At 39.8% G+C, this 20,864-nt stretch overlaps 1 protein-coding gene across 6 annotated transcripts in view; it reads left to right on the top strand.

Moving 5' to 3' along the window:
* Window positions 1–20,864, top strand: part of med12 (mediator complex subunit 12) — a 28,084-nt gene that overhangs the window by 578 nt on the left and 6,642 nt on the right. For all 6 annotated transcript variants that reach the window (XM_086084884.1, XM_086084886.1, XM_086084882.1 and 3 more), the window contains exons 2-31: window positions 929–1,033; window positions 1,118–1,309; window positions 3,472–3,631; window positions 3,708–3,883; window positions 3,993–4,103; window positions 4,343–4,618; window positions 5,812–5,958; window positions 6,066–6,165; window positions 6,273–6,409; window positions 6,504–6,635; window positions 7,645–7,771; window positions 7,884–8,173; window positions 9,550–9,723; window positions 10,010–10,154; window positions 12,563–12,681; window positions 12,885–13,028; window positions 13,102–13,265; window positions 14,406–14,537; window positions 15,013–15,240; window positions 15,307–15,451; window positions 15,536–15,656; window positions 16,845–16,955; window positions 17,023–17,136; window positions 17,609–17,745; window positions 19,014–19,193; window positions 19,316–19,387; window positions 19,477–19,640; window positions 20,192–20,353; window positions 20,430–20,631; window positions 20,708–20,817. In XM_086084884.1, the coding sequence (XP_085941010.1) occupies window positions 929–1,033; window positions 1,118–1,309; window positions 3,472–3,631; window positions 3,708–3,883; window positions 3,993–4,103; window positions 4,343–4,618; window positions 5,812–5,958; window positions 6,066–6,165; window positions 6,273–6,409; window positions 6,504–6,635; window positions 7,645–7,771; window positions 7,884–8,173; window positions 9,550–9,723; window positions 10,010–10,154; window positions 12,563–12,681; window positions 12,885–13,028; window positions 13,102–13,265; window positions 14,406–14,537; window positions 15,013–15,240; window positions 15,307–15,451; window positions 15,536–15,656; window positions 16,845–16,955; window positions 17,023–17,136; window positions 17,609–17,745; window positions 19,014–19,193; window positions 19,316–19,387; window positions 19,477–19,640; window positions 20,192–20,353; window positions 20,430–20,631; window positions 20,708–20,817 (4,577 nt within the window). The remainder of the gene's footprint in view (window positions 1–928; window positions 1,034–1,117; window positions 1,310–3,471; window positions 3,632–3,707; window positions 3,884–3,992; window positions 4,104–4,342; window positions 4,619–5,811; window positions 5,959–6,065; window positions 6,166–6,272; window positions 6,410–6,503; window positions 6,636–7,644; window positions 7,772–7,883; window positions 8,174–9,549; window positions 9,724–10,009; window positions 10,155–12,562; window positions 12,682–12,884; window positions 13,029–13,101; window positions 13,266–14,405; window positions 14,538–15,012; window positions 15,241–15,306; window positions 15,452–15,535; window positions 15,657–16,844; window positions 16,956–17,022; window positions 17,137–17,608; window positions 17,746–19,013; window positions 19,194–19,315; window positions 19,388–19,476; window positions 19,641–20,191; window positions 20,354–20,429; window positions 20,632–20,707; window positions 20,818–20,864) is intronic.

Raw genomic sequence — 20,864 nt, 5'->3', positions numbered from 1 at the left:
CAGGTTATCCGTTGATGCGAATGACAAATGGATTGGATGTTAATCTGAGGGCAGTGCTGCAACATGCTCAATGACACACATTGCAAATCACATTTAATGAAACATCCATTTTCCAGACCACTTTTACTTATTTGGGTCGCAGGTGAGCAGTACCCTATGACTTGGCAGCTCGACTAGCTGAAGTTCCCGAGTGATAAAGCCACTTTTAAGCAACATCATGAAAAGCCAAATGCGAGAGGCATCCATCTATTTTCTCTACCACTTATTCTCAGAAACCCATTTTAGCCGGAGTCTTCTAGTGGAAACAGATCCCAGAATGTGGAGTAGCAGCATTTTAACTTCTGTGAGCATGGATTGGACACATCGCCGAAAATAAACACCACTGCGTTGATATTACCAAGAAAGCTGGAACGAGCTTAGTAATGCTGCTAACACGAACCTGTGCATTCAGAAGAACTCTGTGTTGAAGTAATTTCTGGCAAATTTAACCAATATGCCCCTCCACACACACTCACACAAACTCAAAGCCTGTGGTGCATGACATCGCCAAATATAAATATAGCCCTTCACTTCCACTTTTACAATTTAGCTGCACATTATTAAACAGATTTTTTGGATGGGAAGCTAATGCTGGTATTACTGCAGTTCTGGTTGCTTTTCAGCTTTGACATTATTAGTACTTTAGCCGCCGCTTCAAAATGTGTCTTTCATTTTGGAATTTTGTCTAATCTAAGTCCCAAGTCATTGGCTTAGCGGTTCATGTTAATTAGCTTCACTGTTTCAAGGCAACGAGACAGATGTGCAGAACGTGTCACGCAACAGACCTGTTTTCTTAAATAGGCAGAAATGTACTTGGTAGTTGGCTAGGACCAATATAATATTTTCCTCGTGTAAACAGGCCCTTAACCATTCTCATGTTCTCCCCCAGGATGAGTTGACCGCATTGAATGTGAAACAAGGATTCAACAACCAGCCAGCTGTGTCTGGTGATGAACACGGCAGTGCTAAAAATGTCAACTTCAACCCCTCCAAGGTGATTTTTGTTTTTTTATCCGTCATGCCTCTCCCCACATTTAATTTAACCATTCCAACTTGACATTTTGTCTTGATTTTCCAGATCAGTTCCAACTTCAGCAGCATCATTGCCGAGAAGCTGCGCTACAACACCTTTGCCGACACGGGCAAGCGTAAACCGCAGGTCAACCAGAAGGACAATTTCTGGCTGGTTACGGCCAGGTCGCAGAGCTCTGTCAATAACTGGTTCACGGATTTAGCTGGAACAAAGCCGCTAACACAGCTGGCCAAAAAGGTAAGAGCAGCCCTAATAGGTGGGTTTCATGTGACGTCACGACAAGCGGCCCAACCCCAAATGGAAGTCATTTGCCCATAGGAAAAAGCTGAGAAAATGACAACATTTTGTGCTATTTATGGCTGAACCAATCATGAGAAAAAAATAAAAGCTGCTTTCGCGTCCCGAAAGTAGTAGCCCATAAAGGCGAACTATTCGGGTAACGGTCGTATATGCAGTGATCACTTCGCGAAAGGTAATGAAACTAAATACATAGCTGAACAAAACTCTCAACAGGCCGGTGTGATGTTACTGGGAACATAGCTAACCGTGATATAACTATGTGGAGTTTGTTCTACAGCTTGTGTATCCATGCTGGGTGGCTGTGTCTTTGTTTGTAGCAATGCTAGCTACGTTAGCTATCAGGACGAGTGGTTCTTAAATTGAGGTCCTTCTTCCAGGAAGGCCACAACACACTGATGGAAATATATATTTATACTTAAGCATTGGTTCGTTCACAAGACGTCTACATAATTACAGAACGTAGATACGTGACTGATGAGTCTCTGTTTGACCGTTTAAGTCGTTTAAGACCAGTTGTAACAGTTAGCCAGCTAGCTTGTAGCTGTTGTGGTGAGCAGCATAGTTCGAAAAGAGTTAAGTCAGGGATTGTTTAAGTGTGGTACTAGTATCAATAGTGGTACTCAATCTGTGCGTAAACTTGCAATAGTATATATTTTTTTCATGACCACCAGGCCTGTGCCATTGTATTTTTATGTTGGCCATTATGGTGGTACTTGAAGTGGTCGGTATTTTATTTTTTTAGGGGGTACTTGGTGTAAAAGGTTTGACTGGGCTAAATAGTTAACTCTTGAATGTTATATCTGTGAACAAGAGCATCTATGAACTGATGTAAATACAGTTAATGACATTGTTTCCTCATGAAGGAGAAATTATGTAGGTCGACCTTAACCATCTCTTGACACTAATGTTATATGTGACCTCACTAGTCAAAACATGACATTCAGATTAATATTACATTTGTGGAATATGAGTTATGCAGCAAAATCCAGCCATTTTTATCCATCTCAGGGGGCGGCCATTTTGCCACTTGCTGTCGACTGATGATGACATCACAGTTGCTGTTTTCTGCGAACTGAGCTGTGATTGGTGGTTACCTGACCTCAGCAACTGTGATGTCATTTTCACTCGACAGACGGTGGCAAAATGGCCGTCTTCTGATACTGATAAAAACTGCTGGATATTGCTGCTTAACTCATATTCCACAAATACATTGTTAACCAAAATGGGGGCATATTATCGTCAAGAATTTTTGTGGGGTTGACTTTGCTTTTAAATGAATGAATATTGGTCATGATTAGGGGTATTAAAAAAATAGATTCTGCGATATTACAGGCACACAATTTTCGTGTCGATTCAACGTGCAGCCGAATCGATTTTGAAACATCCATTTTTAAAGGAAATATTCAACAAAATGTCTTACTCAGGGTTAGGTTTCACACTTGAAGCATGGAAGAATTTTATATTAATGGAACATTAAGCCTTAAAAATTGATTGCAACCTGTTTGTTAAATACAGTGGCTCACATTAATAAGCCTGAAGTAAATTTTCATACAAATCTTACAGTGTACATGTACAAGTTTACTGATTAGTATTTTCTAAATTTGAGTAAAAAAAAATCTCAATAATTGACTTCTAGATTCGTATCGGGATTAAGCGATATCGAATCGTGACCTATGAATCGTGATACAGATCGAATCGCAAGATACGAGGCAATTCGTCATTATTGAATCATCGAACACCCCCTCCCCCCCACCACACACACACACACGCACAATAAACTCCAATTATAGTTGCCATTTCTGCTCCGAAGCCCGATGTGTGTTGCTGTAAAGGCGTCTACCGCAACATGCCCGTGGTATCAGTCATGGTAAATGTAATTAAGCCACGTAGAGGGCACCACCTGGTATCTTTTCCGGGGGGGGATGAAGCATCTGTTTGGGGTGCGCTGTTTATTTAATCACGTGGATCGATGACTTATCCATTGATTAATTGGGGCACTGCGTCTGTAAAGAAATGTGACATATGTCACAATTGAACACAGGATTATACCCCCCCCCCCCCCCGTGTCGTTTTTTTATGAACTCAAATTATTTTCACAGGTGCCGATTTTCAGCAAGAAGGAGGAGGTTTTCGGGTACCTGGCGAAGTACTTGGTCCCCGTCATGCGGTCAGCGTGGATGATCAAGATGACGTGCGCTTATCATGCAGCCATCACAGAAACTAAAGTCAAGAAGAGGCACGTGATTGATCCTTGTATAGGTAAGAAACATGCAAACGTACATTTTGTCTCCCGCGATACGAGCAACTTCTTTGACTTTCAAATGTGCGTTTTTAGAATGGACCCAGATCATCACAAAGTACCTGTGGGAGCAGCTCCAAAAGGTGGCCGAGTTCTACCGCCAGTGCCCCAGCCAAGGCTGCAGCTCGCCTCTCCCGGCCACGCCCACTGACGTGGAAACGGCCACCAAGCAATGGGAGTACAACGAGAAGCTGGCCATGTTCATGTTTCAGGTCAGCGCTAAGTCCTTCAATTTGGATCCAATTCGGGATATCTGTCAGAAAAATCTCACTAAGTCAACAGCTGCAGTCCATTAGTTTTCAGTAAATGTGTTACGTTCAGGATGGAATGCTGGACAGACATGAGTTCCTGACGTGGGTGCTGGAGTGTTTCGAGAAGGTCCGACCCGGCGAGGATGAGCTCCTGAGGCTCCTCCTGCCACTTTTACTGCAGGTAGACCTTTCTCACCTTTCACCGACAGCCCAATTTCCACTCCCTGAACTGAACCTTGCACCATCCCCACTGCTGCTGGACCACACACACATAAATCAGTGTGAGGTGACAGGCTGTCAAGAGCTTCTCACGTTCATCCATCAGCAAGCCTTTCATTTTGTTTCTCCCAAACCTCATGTCATAAGTCAGTGTGTCGATAGGTGTGTGTGTAACACTGCAAAATGCTTCCCCTCCCACAGTACTCGGGGGAATTCGTACAGTCGGCCTACTTGTCACGCAGGCTGGCTTACTTCTGCACGCGCCGCCTCAACCTGTTGCTAAGCGACGGTAGCATGGGCCCCGGCGCGGGCGGCGGGCACCCGGCGCACGGCATTTTGACGCCACAGGGAAACGCCCTTCCCCCGACGCCGACCTCGCAGCCGGCTGGAGGGAACCAGCCCCAGACGCCGTTCACAGACTTCTATATCTGCCCCCAGCACAGACCTTTGGTGTTTGGCCTCAGCTGCATGTTGCAGGTACGACACTCAGCCGCCGTCAAGGAGTTAATGCTTTCGTTTTTGCTTTGATTTGTTGGATATGTGTTGAAATGTGATTTGAAGATGAAATAACATTTGATATCTTACAACTGACATAGAACACCCTTTACAATAAAAATGTTGCAATATTTTGTAAAAAAAAAATTGTAATATGTGGAAAAAAAGTCAGCATTTTTATTAAATATCAAAGTTTATTATTTATTTATTTATTTATATATATATATATATATATATATATATATGTGTGTGTGTGTGTGTGTGTGTAGCCATTTTGCTTTATATTGCCACTTGTTGTCAACTTAAAATTATGTCATAGTTGCTCAGGTATTAACCAATCAGGGTGCAGGTTGTGAATGTCACATGACCAAACCTAGAGAAGTGACCCGTGATTGATCGTTACCAGAGCCCCTTAGGCACTTTGATGGCATTTTCAGTCAACAGCAAGTAGCAACATGGCCGCCCCCTGCAATGCAAAATAATTAATTAATATTCCACAAATGCGATATTAGTCAGAATACCTTGTTTATACTCGTGAGACTGCATAGAACACATTGTAAAGAACATTTTTGATTTCACTCCTCCTTAAATAGGAGTTTGAATTTTTGTAATTTTATTTTACAAAAATAGGGTTATCCTAGAACAAGTCAAAATGAAACCATATTTTGGGGAAGAAAATCACAAGAGAAAAAAGTATTGGCGATGCAAGAATATTCATAATTTTACAGGCAAAAAAGAGACAATGTAATTTTACAAGAAAAATATTATAATATATAATATTACAAAGAAAAAGTAATCATTTCGTGAGTTTTTAATTTGACCGCCCCAAAAAATTTCCGGAAAAAGGAATTTGAAATATAAATTGTATGACATAAATGGTCCATTTACTACCGAAGAGTGGGTCTATAATTTTACAAGAATAAAAAATAATGAGGAAAAAGTTACAATCTAATAGAGAAAAAAAATCGTGAAAAAAGTTCAGTTGCTTAAATGATTGGAAAAGCCATCATTTGTGTAGGTAGTATACTGTTACAAGTATCAATCTATGTTATGCAAGTTAGTTGTCAAATTAAACAGTCCAGTATTTTGGCGTGTTACTATCAATATCAGCAATTTCATGTGTCATATTCACAAGCGCATCGCTCCCTAATAATGGTGTTGTTGTCCTCCTTTAGAGCATAGTGTTGTGTTGCCCCAGTGCTCTGGTGTGGCATTACTCTCTAACAGACAGCAGAAACAAGACTGGCTCTCCTCTGGACCTCCTCCCCATTGCCCCCTCCAGCTTACCGATGCCAGGGGGAAACACTGCCTTCACACAGCAGGTACTTTTCATTAGCTGTCGAAAAATATGACCTCAAGATCCATCGCGCCATTTTATCATCGCGCCATTTTATCATCGCGCCATTTTAATTCCCACCGTCCACCGCAGGTCCGTGTCAAGCTGAGAGAGATTGAGGAGCAAGTTAAGGAGCGAGGCCAGGCCGTGGAGTTCCGCTGGTCGTTTGACAAGTGCCAGGAGACCACGGCAGGTCGGGAAAAACGCCCCCTTGTCTCTCTCTGACATCTGTTCACAGCATCAGGTTTATGTTTGGGAGCACTGGACCGTTGCTTGACAATGTCTCCCATCCTTGGCCAGGGTTCACCATCGGGAGGGTGCTGCACACCCTGGAGGTTTTGGACAACCACAGCTTTGAAAAGTCCGACTTTAACAACTCGCTCGACTCTTTGTACAACCGAATATTTGGCTCAGGCCAGAGCAAGGATGGCCATGAGGTACTTGACATATTTGATGTCTTAAATATAAAAAATAATACAAAAAATAAGATTATGGTGGACTATAATGCTTACAAAGTGTGTTTTGGCGCAGATGTCGCCGGACGACGATGCGGTGGTGACCCTGCTTTGTGAATGGGCCGTTTGCTGCAAGCGGTCAGGTCGGCACAGAGCCATGGTGGTGGCCAAGTTGCTGGAGAAACGACAGGCTGAAATAGAAGCAGAGGTGAGAGAACGGATAATCCGGGTTTATATCACACAGCACTAGTATACATTAGAAATGGACCCATATGGTTTTTTTTCATGGCCAATACTGATGCCAATTATACGTAGTCAAAAAGGCCGATAAACGATATTTCAAGCCGATATTCATTTTCAGTAAAAAAAAAAAGGGGGGGGGTTGAAATATTGGCGTAAATGTTTTTTAATATACAAATTGTTGTTATTCTTAAAGCATTAATGCTTATTGAAAAATTGTTCAGACTTTTCAAAATGTAGATAAAAAAAAAAATCTTAGACAATATACTTGATAGAGCTGTGCAATTAATTGAAATCCAATTAAAATTTCAATTGTTACACTCCACAATTACAAAATTGGCATAATCGTAAACAAAAATAAAATATTATTAATACTTATTTTGAGTTGTTTACATTTATATATTTGCACCTTTTTCATTTTAAAATGACTAATTCAATAAATCTTGTTTGCTGCAAAAGGAACTTACATAATTATAGTGTTTCAAATAATTTCATTTATCTTAATATTTTTAAATGTTAAAAACATTTTCTTGTTTTGTATAAAAAAATAATTGTTTGAATAATCGTGATTTCCATTATTACCAAAACAATGGGGATTATCATTTTTTTTTACATAACATTTAAAATTTCTAAAAAAAAAAATGTTCAGGGAGGTCCCTAAGTTATCAGTACGTCTTAAAAAGTTCAATAAAAACTGGAAATACATTTCTTTGATTTAATGTCGAACATAAACAAAAGGTTCAGAGGGTTCCCGGGGTCAGCAGCATCTCTTATAAAGTTAACTGAAAATTTTAATAAATAGTTCCCTGAGATTCAATTAGCTTTACCTTTTATTGGCCGTCAGATTTTGAAACAAGGCCGATACCGATATTCGTCAAAATGCCCAATATCGGCGCCGATAATCGGCCTATCCATAGTATACATGGCAATTGTGTAACTAACACTCAAATGCTTATTTCTGCGTGTGTGTGAGTCAGCGATGCGGTGAGTCTGAGGTGGTGGATGAGAAGGGCTCGGTGTCGTCGGGTTCCCTTTCCGCCGCCACGCTTCCAGTCTTTCAGGATGTTCTGCTCCAGTTCCTGGATACTCAGGCCCCTACGCTCAGTGAGTGTCCGCCTCTTATTATATCACCCAGACTACATGCATTGGCGAGGATTTGACACGGGGGAGAGGCTCATAGGAAATTATTCAAAACCAAATGTTGTCCTTTCTTCAGCGGAGCCCGGCAACGAGAACGAGCGAGTGGAGTTCTCCAACCTGGTGCTGCTCTTCTGCGAGCTCATCCGCCACGACGTCTTCTCACACAACATCTATATGTGCACGCTCATCTCCCGCGGCGACCTGTCGTCCGACGGCCACCTGCCACGCCCGCGCTCTCCCAGCGACGAGCCGTCGGACGAGTCGGATCGCAAGGAGCAGGACGCCGGCAGCAGCATCAAGATGGAGGACGCCGGCCTGTCTGAGTCTATGGAAATCGACCACAACTCCAGTGCCAATTTTGACGAGGTATGTCAGCTATGGATATAAATACTAAAGGATAAAGCAGAGCAATGAATTTAAGTTTGACTGTACTTTATTTTATTTTTTTGTGCATTTTTTAAGCACTGCTTGCACTAGTATCAACATGGCTTCAAACGGTGGAGCTTGTTTACAAAAGCACAAAAATTAGTACTGCAGTTAGCAAGTTTCCAGTTCCCTCTAGTAACTATTTCTTAAAAGTCGACTAGTCTCTCAGCTGACTACTTATGACATGGTGCCAATTTATAGATTGCAAAAGTAATGATTTTATCCACATTGCAACTACAGACCTGCGATTCAGCTGAGCCATGGAGTTTGATGGCTCGTTTTATGATATTAAATTGTTCAACAGTTAGTTCATTTACTATCCATCGCATTTAAATACATTTGGATTAAAAGGGGCACTTTGCGAGAGGAGAGGAAAAACTAAATTGTACATGATCTCTAAAGAAAAGGTTGGGTTTTTTTCTGTAGAAGTTGCTGGAAAAATAAGACTTAAAAACTAGTTTGGTATCAGATGAAATAAAGCAACTCCCCAAAGGAAGAAAAAAAAAAGAGCAAAACTTGGTCTGAATATTTTATTCTTTTTCTATATGCAAAAATTGATTTAAACAAATTATGTTTTTTAACTGTTTTGTTTATTGTCATTTTTTTTTACTTTTTCCTGTAGCACGTTGAGATTTCTTTTGAAATGTAAAGTGCATTACAAATTAAATGTATTATTATTATTATTATTATTATTTTGTTTTAAAACCCAGCCCTAATCAAAGGCTGTCTTGTTGTTCTTCTCTAAAGAAATTTGTTTTTTCCCCCTGTGGAAGCGAGAGGAGAGGAATCACTCATTTTTACATGATCTCTAAAGAAAAGTGTTTGGTTTTTTCCCCCTGTTGAAGTTGCTGGAAAAATAAGACTTTAAAAGCTAGTTTGGTATCAGATTAAATAAAGCAACTCCCAAAAGGAAGGGGAAAAAAGAGCAAAACTTGGTCTTGAATATTTTTTCTTCTACATGCAAAGAGGAAAATCATTGTTGCATTTTTGGGGGAGAAAAAAAATCCGATTTTATTTTAAGAAACAGCCCTAATCAAAGGATGTCTTGTTCTTCTCTTAAGAAATTGTTTTTTTTTCTTTGGAAGTTGCTGGAAAAATAAGACTTAAAAAGCTAGTTTGATATTAGATTAAATAAAGGGAAAAAAATAAAAATAAAATACAAAAACTTGGTCTGAATATGTTTTTCTTCTAATATGCAAAAAAATTATATATTTTTTAATTGAGGGGTGGGGGGAATCTAATTTTATTTTCATGCCCAGCCCTAATCAAAGGATGTCTTGTTGTCGTCACATATTTCATGACACTCCGCCTTGCAGATGTTCTCTCCTCCGATGCACTGCGAGTCTAAAGGCAGCCCCTCCCCAGAAAAATCAGCACCTGAGCAGGACGGCAAAAACACCTGCAAGGACAAGAGCACGGACCCCGCCTTCCCCCAACTATACGAGCAACCCCGACACATTCAGTACGCCACGCACTTCCCCATTCCTCAGGTGAGAAGATTTTGAGTCCGATGGGTGAAGAGTTGACATCACCGCATGTTTTTCGAGATCATTGCCAGCGTTTGATGAACATAGTCTGCGGCAGCTTTCCAGTTGAACTTAAATGTTTTCTTATCGCTATGGAATTAGATTTATTAAGTCTGCGTGTTTTCCTGCCTAACCTCATCGGAAAAGAAATATGATTTAATTTGAGTCCCGTTTGCAACAACTCGGGTTATCCAGGCCATCTCTTCCCCAGCGGTTTATTTACTGCCTTCTCCCCTCTGCCTCACTTCAGGAGGAGAACGCCAGCCACGAGTGCAACCAGCGGCTCGTGGTCCTCTACGGCGTGGGCAAACTGCGGGACGAGGCCCGACACACCATCAAGAAGATAACCAAAGATATCTTGAAGGTGCTCAACCGCAAAAGCACTGCAGAAACAGGTATTTTTTTCCCCCTCTAGTTAAGCGATGCATCATTTGTTCCTCAGCATATTCTACACTGTGGGATGCAATAGCCTCTTTGGTCTTTAGTTTAGGTGCTAATTAGGGGTGTGCCCAAAAATCGATTCTCATAAGAATCGCGATTCTTATTTAGTACGATTCAGAATCGATTTTAAATGTCCCAAATTCGATTTTATTTAAAGTATTTTATACTGTCTTGCCTTTGTCTGTGTGTGCCTTTATTTGGAGTGCTGTTCATGTTGTACTCAATTGGGCCATTTAGGGGCAGTGTGGTTCCATGCGGTCTAATAAACTGTTCAAGTTGTAGCGAGAGAGAGTAGAAGGAAAAAAGTTATACCAATAAAAGTTGATTTTTTGCAGTGTGGAGCCGTTCTTTTGAGTGATAGAAGTGCCGCAAGTAGCGCGCTAATTAGCATTAGCGAGTCAGCCTGGAGTAGATCATTACAATTCCTTGCACATCTATAGATTGAAGCAAAAATCATTGTCAATCAAATCATTGCGCAGAAGAATTTTTTTTGTTCTTAATCGAAAATCGATTCTGAATCGAATCGCTGGCCCAAGAATCGAATCGAATTGTGAGACATTCAAAGATTCCCACCCCTAGTGCTAATGACTCCAGTTCAACTCTTCATTATTATATGTGAATGCAGTTGCATCACTAGGCTTTTCATTACATCCAATTAGTATGCTATATCCGTCTTAGCTTCGCAGCGGCTTAACCCTGTAGAGCCTCAAACTTATGTTTTTAAAATGGTTATTATGTCACATTTAGGACAAAATACACTTACACTCACTTAGTAATATGATTTTCTTTTGCATCAAATATGTCAGGCATTTGTAGCATGTTTTATCGCACAGTATAGCAAAGTTGATGGTGGAAAGAAAAACTAAGTTGGCTCATTTTGTGCAACATCAAATCAACCTTTGTCTTTTTACCATATTTGTACCAGAATAAAATCAAAGTGTAGTCTGCATACAACTACTAATATTATTCAACACACTAGAAGATAAAATCAGTAGGATAAAAAAACAAACAAATACTGTTGAGTAAACAGTTGGTAAATAAAAACAGACTGAGTCAGTTTGGGAAAAGTGCTTTTCACTGTGGAAATATGAGCCCACTGCGAACATAGGCTGTAGAGCAGTTACAGATTAGGACACGGGGGAGTGGAAAAACCGAACTCCTATATGTGTTAAACGTATGGTATTTGCTTTAAATGTATATATTTTTTACTACTCATAAACCTTCTGTACACTGCAAAAAGGACTGTAGAAATTTTAAGAAAAAAAATAGTCAAATAAGAAAATTATTACTTCAAATAAGCAAAATTATCTGCCAACACAAGAAAATGTTACTTAAATTTAGCTGTAAGATTTTTAACTAAGAAAATAATACTAGGCCCATATCAACCACAGCGGTCTTGAAAATAGTATTTCGAGACTAAAAACAAGTAATGTTTTCTTCAGGCTGTAATAAATAGAACTATTTTCTTAAAATAAAAATTATTTTTTTGCGCTTGGATAACTTAGCCTGAGTGTCAAGCAGGGAGGTAACAGGTCCCAGGTTTTTTTGTCTTTGGTATGACCCAGCCAGGGATTGAACCCACAACCTCCAAATTTGAGGGTAGACACTCACTAGACCGCTCAGCTGGTACTGGAACAGGGAAAAATGATCTTAGTAAATATAATGAAACGAACCACTTACGCTATAGTGCACTTTTGTCTGATTGTTTTCATACTTGTATCCCCCCCCCACCCCCCCACCCATGTATCTTATTACTAGATTATGCAAAATCTTAAAATAAGAAAATTCAGTTCAGGTCCTTTGATGTTGTTTAGTAGTCATCTTACAATGTGGGAAATGCTTGTTTTAAGCCTCACAGTACTTAAAATTGGCTATTAACACTCAATGCCAAGACTGCTTGATCAAATAAGATAATTAAGTAATAAGTATCTTAATTTAAACACAATCTTGTCTGGCAATTTCATTTGAGTAAAAATAACTTGTCTAAGCAAATTTAGGTTCAATTTACGAAACTATCTTACATAAGATTTCAGTTTTTGCGGTGTAACCTTTTTATTTTACTTTGGGGTTAGCAAGATCTTTTTTCGTTTCATTAAAACTAATTTATAATTTTACAGTATGGTAGACCTCACAATGTATGTGTACATATAATATCATTATGAATTGTAATGATCGATAATTCTGGTTTTACCATAAAATTGAAAATAATCATAATTTCTTCTGTAAAGACTCCAAAGGATATTCCAATTTTCTCAACAATATATTCTTACCTTGACTTTTGTAAAAGTGTTTCTATAAAAGTAAAAGTCACGTTTGGAAGTTATTATTGGCCTGAATTTCACCCCCTTTTTGTCTTGTACAGGGGGCGAGGAGGGACAAAAGCGAAAGAGGAGTAAGCCAGAGGCCTTCCCCACCGCAGAAGATATCTTCTCCAAGTTCCAGCACCTCTCTCACTTTGACCAGCACCAGGTCACCTCACAGGTTAGACCACTCCCGCTAATTTATTGATACATTCTTTATAGTGTGACATTTCAGTGTAATTCATACAAGCAAAATAAAAGGATCTTCTTAGGGGACTCCTTTGAATGCAGCTTCAATATCTAATTAATTGAAATGCAAGGTTAGAGATCACCAACCACGACTATTGTATTTAAAAAAATAATTTAAAAAATCTGTGTGTGCAGGTGTCCCGAAATGTGCTGGAACAGATCACCAGCTTTGCCTTAGGGATGTCCTATCACTTGCCTCTAGTGCAGCACATTCAGTTCATCTTTGACCTCATGGAGTACTCCCTCAACGTTAGTGGCCTCATCGACTTTGCTATTCAGGTAACGGCACTCCTCAAATATCTTAAGTGTTCGCTATCGTGACGTTTGTCAATCCAACCGTTGGGTTTTGCAGCTTCTGAACGAGCTGAGCCTGGTGGAGGCCGAGCTGCTGCTCAAGTCGTCCAGCCTGGTGGGCAGCTACACCACCAGCCTGTGCCTGTGCATCGTGGCTGTGCTGAGGAGGTACCACTCCTGCCTCATTCTCAACCCCGAGCAGACGGCGCAGGTTTTTGACGGGTACGTCCGATACGAACCTTTGATCGTCATCAGCGGGTTTCCATGTGCATCGCAATGAACGTGAATGTGTTTGGTAAAAGTTGAACTTAACTTAAACTTATTAGAAAATTATTATTTATTCACGACAAGAAATACATTTATGTTGGCGAGGTAGGCTTTTCGACTAGATGGCAAAAGGTACAATTACCTAAGCAATTCAAAGAGCATAATAATAGCTTAGCGTTCAACTAAACAGACAGAAGTACATATTTTAAAGCATTTTCTGGGGTATCATATTATTGCAGACATACATAATAGTCACTGAAAATGGTGGCAATGTATTTATCTGTGCCAGGTTAAAAAAAAAAGTTTATTGATTTTTATTTTATTTTTTCGTGATATCTTACACCAGGGGTGTCAAACTCATATTAGCTCAAGGGCCACATAGAGGAAAATATATTACCAAGTGGGCCGGATCGGTAAAATCATGGTATATAAATTGAAAACAATTGGCGTCAATTATAAGCAGATTTTCTCTTTTTTGTGGGTTAGCCCTACATTACGGGGCTCAACTGTAATTATATTGTTCCAAATAACACAAATGTAAATGGAACGCAGCAACACTTTGCCTGTATGAGTTCCGGACATGTTAAATTGACCTGTTTTGCATATAAAGTATATTGTTCCCAGTATGCATTGTGTGGCACTGTTAATGAAGTTATAAGGACGTTCATCCTTGTCATATGTGTTTATGTTACCAGTAATTGAATTTGTGTCGTATTTAACACGTTTACGTCGGTCTGTGATTGTATTATTTATTTATTTTAAACAAACCTTAACTTTAGGTGGTGTGTAAAATAATGGCATCCAGGGCAATTCCATGTACAAGTTGCATTGCTCATCTAAGGATTGCTTGTGAAATTACGAATTTATATGTTTTGATTGTGGCCAGTTAATTGATTGGTCCGACTACAAAAAATGTTTTACTTTGCAAAATCATCTCACGGGCCAGATTAAACCTCTTTGCGGGCCTAATCCTGCCCGCGGGCCATATGTTTGACACTCCTATTTTACACAATGGCTGATTATGGAAGACTAATAGTAAAATAGGAATGTGTGGCCTGCTAAATTGACATTGCTTTGTGTGAAATTGTGCCCTAGGCTCCGCATTGTGGTGAAGTCGGGTGTGAACCCAGCCGACTGTTGTTCGGCTGAGCGCTGCATTCTGGCCTATTTGTATGACCTCTACACCTCCTGCAGTCACCTCAAGAACAAGTTTGGCGAGATCTTCAGGTACTGAATACATTTCAAAAGCATATTGACTCATTCAATGCCATTGACGACTATAGACGTCGTAAGAATGTGAACTATTTCTATTAGTTAAAAAAAAAAAATCATTTAATTTTTTATGAAAACCTAGATTTTTTTTTATTGTACATTTATAACAGATATATAATTAGCATGCGATTAATTACGATTAAACGACCCTTATTTTTATTTTTTTTATTAGGCCTGGCAGACAATAATTTTTTTTAATTGTAATTATCACATGACTTCAGTAGTTAACTAACGATTAATCACAACTTTTATATCTGTTCTAAATTTACAAAAAAATTATTCTAGGTTTTCAAACTCTTGTTAGCAAAAGTGGGAATTTTTTTTTACAATAGAAATAGTTTAAATGAATTTTTTACGTCTACAGCTGTCAATGGCAGTGAATGAGTTAAGGACACGGAAGTAAGCACATTTAATATTTCTGTCATTTTAGCGAGTTCTGCTCCAAAGTGAAGAACTCCATCTATTGCAACATCGACCCCTCGGACTCCAACATGCTGTGGGACCCCGTGTTCATGATGGAGGCCATCGCCAACCCCTCGGCGCACAACTTCAACCACTCCATGGTGGGCAAGATCCTCAACGACAGCCCAGCCAATCGCTACAGCTTCGTGTGCAACGTGCTCATGGATGTGTGTGTGGACCACCGGGACCCCGAGAGGTACGATTTTAGGAATTGGGGATTGTCCCCGAGTGGTTGAGATGAAGCTGATGTTTTTCTTCTAAGGGTGAACGATATCGGGATCCTGTGTGCCGAGCTGACGGCGTATTGTCGCTCCCTGAGTGCCGAGTGGCTCGGCATCCTCAAGGCGCTCTGCTGCTCGTCCAACAACGGCAACTGTGGCTTCAACGACCTGCTGTGTAACGTTGACGTACGTTTGTGTTCGCTTATCTAAATCCTGGTTCTCATTTTCAACACCGAGCCTCCAAAGTAACGTTGCTCCTACATCCCTCAGGTTAGCGATTTGTCCTTCCACGATTCCCTGGCGACCTTTGTGGCCATTCTCATCGCAAGACAGTGTCTTCTCTTGGAGGACCTGGTCCGCTGTGTGGCCATTCCGTCCCTGCTCAATGCAGGTAAGAAGCTACATTTGCATATTTCCTTAGTGGATGTCCCGCTTATAGATCCCAGTAGTGTGGTGCAATTAATCGAAATTAAATTACAATTTCAATTATTACACTCCACATTTTACAAAATCAGCACAATCGTAAAAAAAAAAAGAAGAAGATTATTAATACAAATTTTTGAGTTTTTTAAATTTCTGCATTTGCACTTTAAAAAATGTTTTTAAATAACTTATTTAATCTATTTTGTTTCATCCAAAAGAGTTTCTAAGAATTTTATTTGTCTTAATATTTTTTATTTCTTTTTTACGTTTAAACATTTTCTTGTTTTGTACCAAAAAATGATCGTCCACAGTGCACTCCAATTTCAAGTTTTTGCCAACATAAATAAATATATATGATTATAAATTTATTATTATAAATTCTGTTTGGTCCAAAAGGAATTTACATAATTATAGTGTTTCTATTTTTTTTAATTGGTCCTAATACTTTTAAATGCTTAAACATTTTCTTGTTTTGCACCAAAAAATAATCGTCATTTTAATTATTGCCAAAATAATCGTGATTATTATTTTTTCCATAATCTAGCAGTCCTACTGTATTAAAGATAAACAGAGAATCCTTTAAAAAAAACTGTCTTTGGGACTGTTTTGAGGTGCACTTCTACATTGTTACAATATCCATATCAGTGAATTGAAGTGCAGTCAACCTATCATTTAAACGTAATTTTTGTTTTGTAATATCATACCGATTTGCTGGGTCTCTGATGTACCACATTGCCAAACATCCATATATAAATAATCTATTCTCAGCTCGTGGGTGATTTATAAAGGCATAAAAGGGTACAATGCTCCCTGGTGGAAAGCAACATCAAACGATATGAGACATTACTCCTATCAGAGATAAGAGTAAACTCCACTTGTTTGATGTGGCCGTAAAGCTTTCTTTCACCATTTTTTTCCCCTCCACTCAAGGTTCTGGGTTCTGATACAATAGTCCATTCAGCCATGCTATGCTGTTGGCTGCTTTTATGCTACACATGCCAAGTGTTCCGGCTTTGTTCTCATTCCCCTTTTTCCACCAGCTCCTGATTAAAAAAAATCATCTTATGAGGAAAATAGTATTGAATTTAGATATAATTTGGGAGTAGTTCATTGTGTTGTTTTTTAAATGACCTTAAATCATCATGTGTCTTTTTAGCCTGCAGCGAGCAAGACTCCGAGCCAGGTGCAAGACTCACCTGCAGGATTTTGTTGCACCTTTTCAAGACGCCGCAGCGCAACCCCGTGCCCCAAGATGGCATTAAGTCAGGTAATAAAAAAAAGATTCTGAACATACCAAAAGACAACCAGATCAACAATGTTGTTATAACCTGCAGATAAGTCTTCCGTCGGTATCCGGTCATCATGCGACCGCCATCTCCTGGCGGCGTCACAGAACAGCATAGTCGTGGGAGCAGTTTTTGCCGTCCTCAAAGCGGTCTTCATGTTAGGTAAGGAAATATTCAAGTGGTGTGTTACCAGATAGTAGTGCTGTCACTAACGAGTCTCCTATTGATTATTCCTTCAATTAATCAATAAATCAAATTCATTAGAATCCTTTTATTTCTTAAGCGATTTTGACGTGGATTGTTTTTGTTACAAACATTAAAAATGTAGCGATGATCATTTTCTCCCTTTTCAGTCTAAAGAGACCACAAACCCTATTAAGCATCTTAGTACAGTAGTGTTTTGGTGATAGCCGGTTGGAGTCCGTCAGCAATAACACAAAATATTGGTTCCGACAACTTCCAGGTGACGCAAATATGTTTTTTAACATTATTAAAATAGCTTTGACATATGCATTTTTGCGCCGCCGTCAAGCAATTTTTGTGGTCGACCCAACTTACAAAAATAAATAAATCCCCCAGGCCCTACCAGATTGTCACGAGTGTGCAATCCAAATCCGTCTCGATGGTGTTGCAGGTGATGCGGAGCTGAGGGGCTCCGGACTGTCTCACTCGGCTGGCCTTGATGACATGTCAGAGGGCCGCAACGTCTCCATAGAAACAGCTAGCTTGGACGTATATGCAAAGTATGTCCTGAAGACCATCTGCCAGCAGGTAAACATTTCTGAGCAAAGTCTGGGAATAGTACTGGATCTGTAAAATACATGACTGACAACCAATTATGTCTCACAGGGCTGCTATTTGTAAGAATCTGTGTTCTTTTGAATTCATTTAAGGGAAGGCAACCCCCCGAAAAAAAATTATTCACAATAATATATGTGACCTCACTAGTCTAAATATGACTTTCTGTTTAATATTACATTTGTGGAATATGAGTTAAGCAGCGAAATCCAGCTGTTTTTATCCATCTCAGCTTCAGAAAACAGGTGAACTGTGATTGGGCATTGCCTGAGCCCTGAGCAACATTGATGTCATGCAAAATGGCCGCCCCCTGAGATGGATAAAAACGGCTGGATTTTGCTTCATAACTCATACTCCACAAATGTAATATTAATCAGAATGTCATGTTTAGACTAGTGAGGTCACATATAACATTTTATTGTCAAATGTTTAAGGTTGACTTCCACTTTAATCTAATTACTTAGATATTCACTGCCATTGACGGCTATAGACGTCAAAAATTCATTTGAACTATTTTTATTAGTTTAACATTTTTTTCCACTTTTGTTAACAAGAGTATGAAAGCCTAGGGAAAAAATGTATTGTACATTTAGAACAGATATAAAAATTGTGATTAATCATGAGTTAACTAGTGAAGTCATGCAATTACGGGGAAAAAAAAAATCCTTTGGCGCTCCTAATTCTTAATAATCTTTTCTTCTTTCTTTTTTTTATTTTAATTAAAAAAAAAAAAATTAATATATTTTTTTTAAAGAAAAGATTATTAAAAATTAGAGGCGTCAGGTGATTAAAAATTTGGAATAATAATTAATTGCATGACTTCACTAGTTAACTCAATCAATTTATTTCATTAATTTAAAAAAAAGACAATAAAAAGCTAAATTCAAACTCCAAGTAAAGCAAAAGAATGACGGGACAGAAAGAAGTAAAACTTTTGTCTGCCCCGATCAACTAAGAAACAACTCACGATTAATCACAAATTTTATATCTGTTCTTAAATGTACAATAAATAAAAACAATTCTAGGTTTTCATACTCTTGTTAACAAAAGTGGGAAAAACATTTTAAACTAACAGAAATAGTTCAAATGAAATTTTGACGTCTATAGCCGTCAATGGCAATGAATGAGTTAAGGAATTACTACTGTCTAAAAGTGAGTTGTGGCGACCATTTCAATTTAAGTTACCAGAAATTGCCCTGTCATTGTTCTTCTGTGCTGACCTCTCGTCTTCCTCTCTGCAGGAGTGGGTGGGGGAGCGCTGTCTCAAATCTCTGTCTGAGGACAGCAGTGCCCTCCAGGACCCGGTGCTGGTCAACATTCAGGCCCAGAGGCTGCTGCAGCTCATTTGCTACCCTCATCGCCAGCTGGACAGTGACGACGGTGACAACCCTCAGAGGCAGCGCATCAAACGCATCCTACAGGTTCAAAGTCTTTTTTTTTTGCTTGTGCTGAGAGATGGCTTACTGATGTTGTTTTATTACGAAAATAGGTTGGCTGAACATGCAGCTTTTTGTAAATTAAAAATGAAATAAACTCTTTGTAGAATATGGACCAATGGACAATGAGGCAGTCATCTCTGGAACTTCAGCTGATGATCAAGCAGAGCACAAACAACGCAAGTTGACTTCATTGGATACGGGACTATTACAAATGAGTAGCACCCTTGGCCATCATTTTACATGTCTTGTCATTTCCCTCGTACAGGAGCTCTATTCTCTCTTGGAGAACATAGCCAAGGCTACAATCGAGGTGTTTCAAAAATCAGCTGAGATGAACTCCAATAACCCCTCAGGGAACGGCGCAGCGCTCCAAAGCGGCTCTGCGTCGAACAGCAGCAGCAGCACCAGCAAGATGAAACCTATTTTAAGGTAAACGTTAAAATTAAAATGACAAGATTCAGATTTATCATTTCTTTCTTTTTTTTCTTTGCAACACTAGCTGCGCTTTGTTGTAAAGTAGTTCCTCTTTGGTTGCATCCATGTTAGTGCTTCGAATTGCCGAAGCTGCAAAAAAAAAAAAAATTGATACAATTGATTAATCGCCCAGTCTATACATTTTAATGACATCTATTTTGCTTTACGTGTAATATTGTATGCAAAATGGAACTTTGTCCCCCCCAAATATCTTTACAATAGCCTTTTTATTTGACCATTTATGACTGAAATGTCTCCTAATTAGTAGATTAACACCTTAGCTGTTCACAATGGGTACTCCAGCAAGCCTTTGGCCAATAGTTTTCAGACTAGATTCGGGTTCGAATTTCCCCCGCTCTGTCTGCGGATGTGACGTTGTGTGCGCGTTGTATATGTGACGACGGGCATGTGCAGTTTCATTTTTTGTCAGCAGGCGGCAGTAGCGATTCGGAATGGAATATTCTATGTTCAGTGGCTTTAGCATTATTTTGCGCCGTCTGTTTCAGTTCGTCGGAGCGGTCGGGTGTGTGGCTGGTGGCTCCGTTGATAGCCAAGCTGCCCACATCAGTTCAGGGTCATGTTCTGAAGGCAGCCGGGGAGGAGCTGGAGAAAGGACAACACCTTGGTTCATCCTCGCGGAAAGAGAGGGATCGCCAGAAGCAGAAAAGGTAACAGATGCTTTTTTTTTTTTTTTTTAATCATTGGATGCTTGAATGATCCTTGACCCCGCCCTCCTTTTCTCAGTATGTCACTGCTGAGCCAGCAGCCATTCCTGTCTTTGGTGTTAACCTGCCTGAAGGGTCAGGACGAACAGCGGGAGGGTCTTCTTACCTCCCTCTACAGCCAAGTTCAGCAGATTGTCACCAACTGGAGGGAGGACCAATATCAGGACGACTGCAAGGCCAAGCAAATGATGCACGAGGCCCTGAAACTGCGGCTTAATCTTGTAAGAACACAAAAAACATCTGCTGCCATTTTGTCAACGATGAACGTTTAACTGCACATTTTCCTGCACTAACAAGGTGGGCGGCATGTTCGACACGGTGCAGCGCAGCACCCAGCAGACCACCGAGTGGGCCGTCCTCCTACTCGACATCATCAGCAGCGGAACGGTGGACATGCAATCCAACAAGTGAGCCGCGCGCGCCACTTTTGTCACCGCCATCAAAAAAGGTGTGG

This window comes from Leptonotus elevatus, chromosome 9, assembly GCF_054856555.1.
Source record: "Leptonotus elevatus isolate MCC_2025b chromosome 9, RoL_Lele_1.0, whole genome shotgun sequence".
NCBI lineage: Eukaryota > Metazoa > Chordata > Actinopteri > Syngnathiformes > Syngnathidae > Leptonotus > Leptonotus elevatus.
The sequence above is the reverse complement of the archived record's forward strand: the minus strand, read 5'-3'. Positions and strand labels throughout refer to the sequence as shown.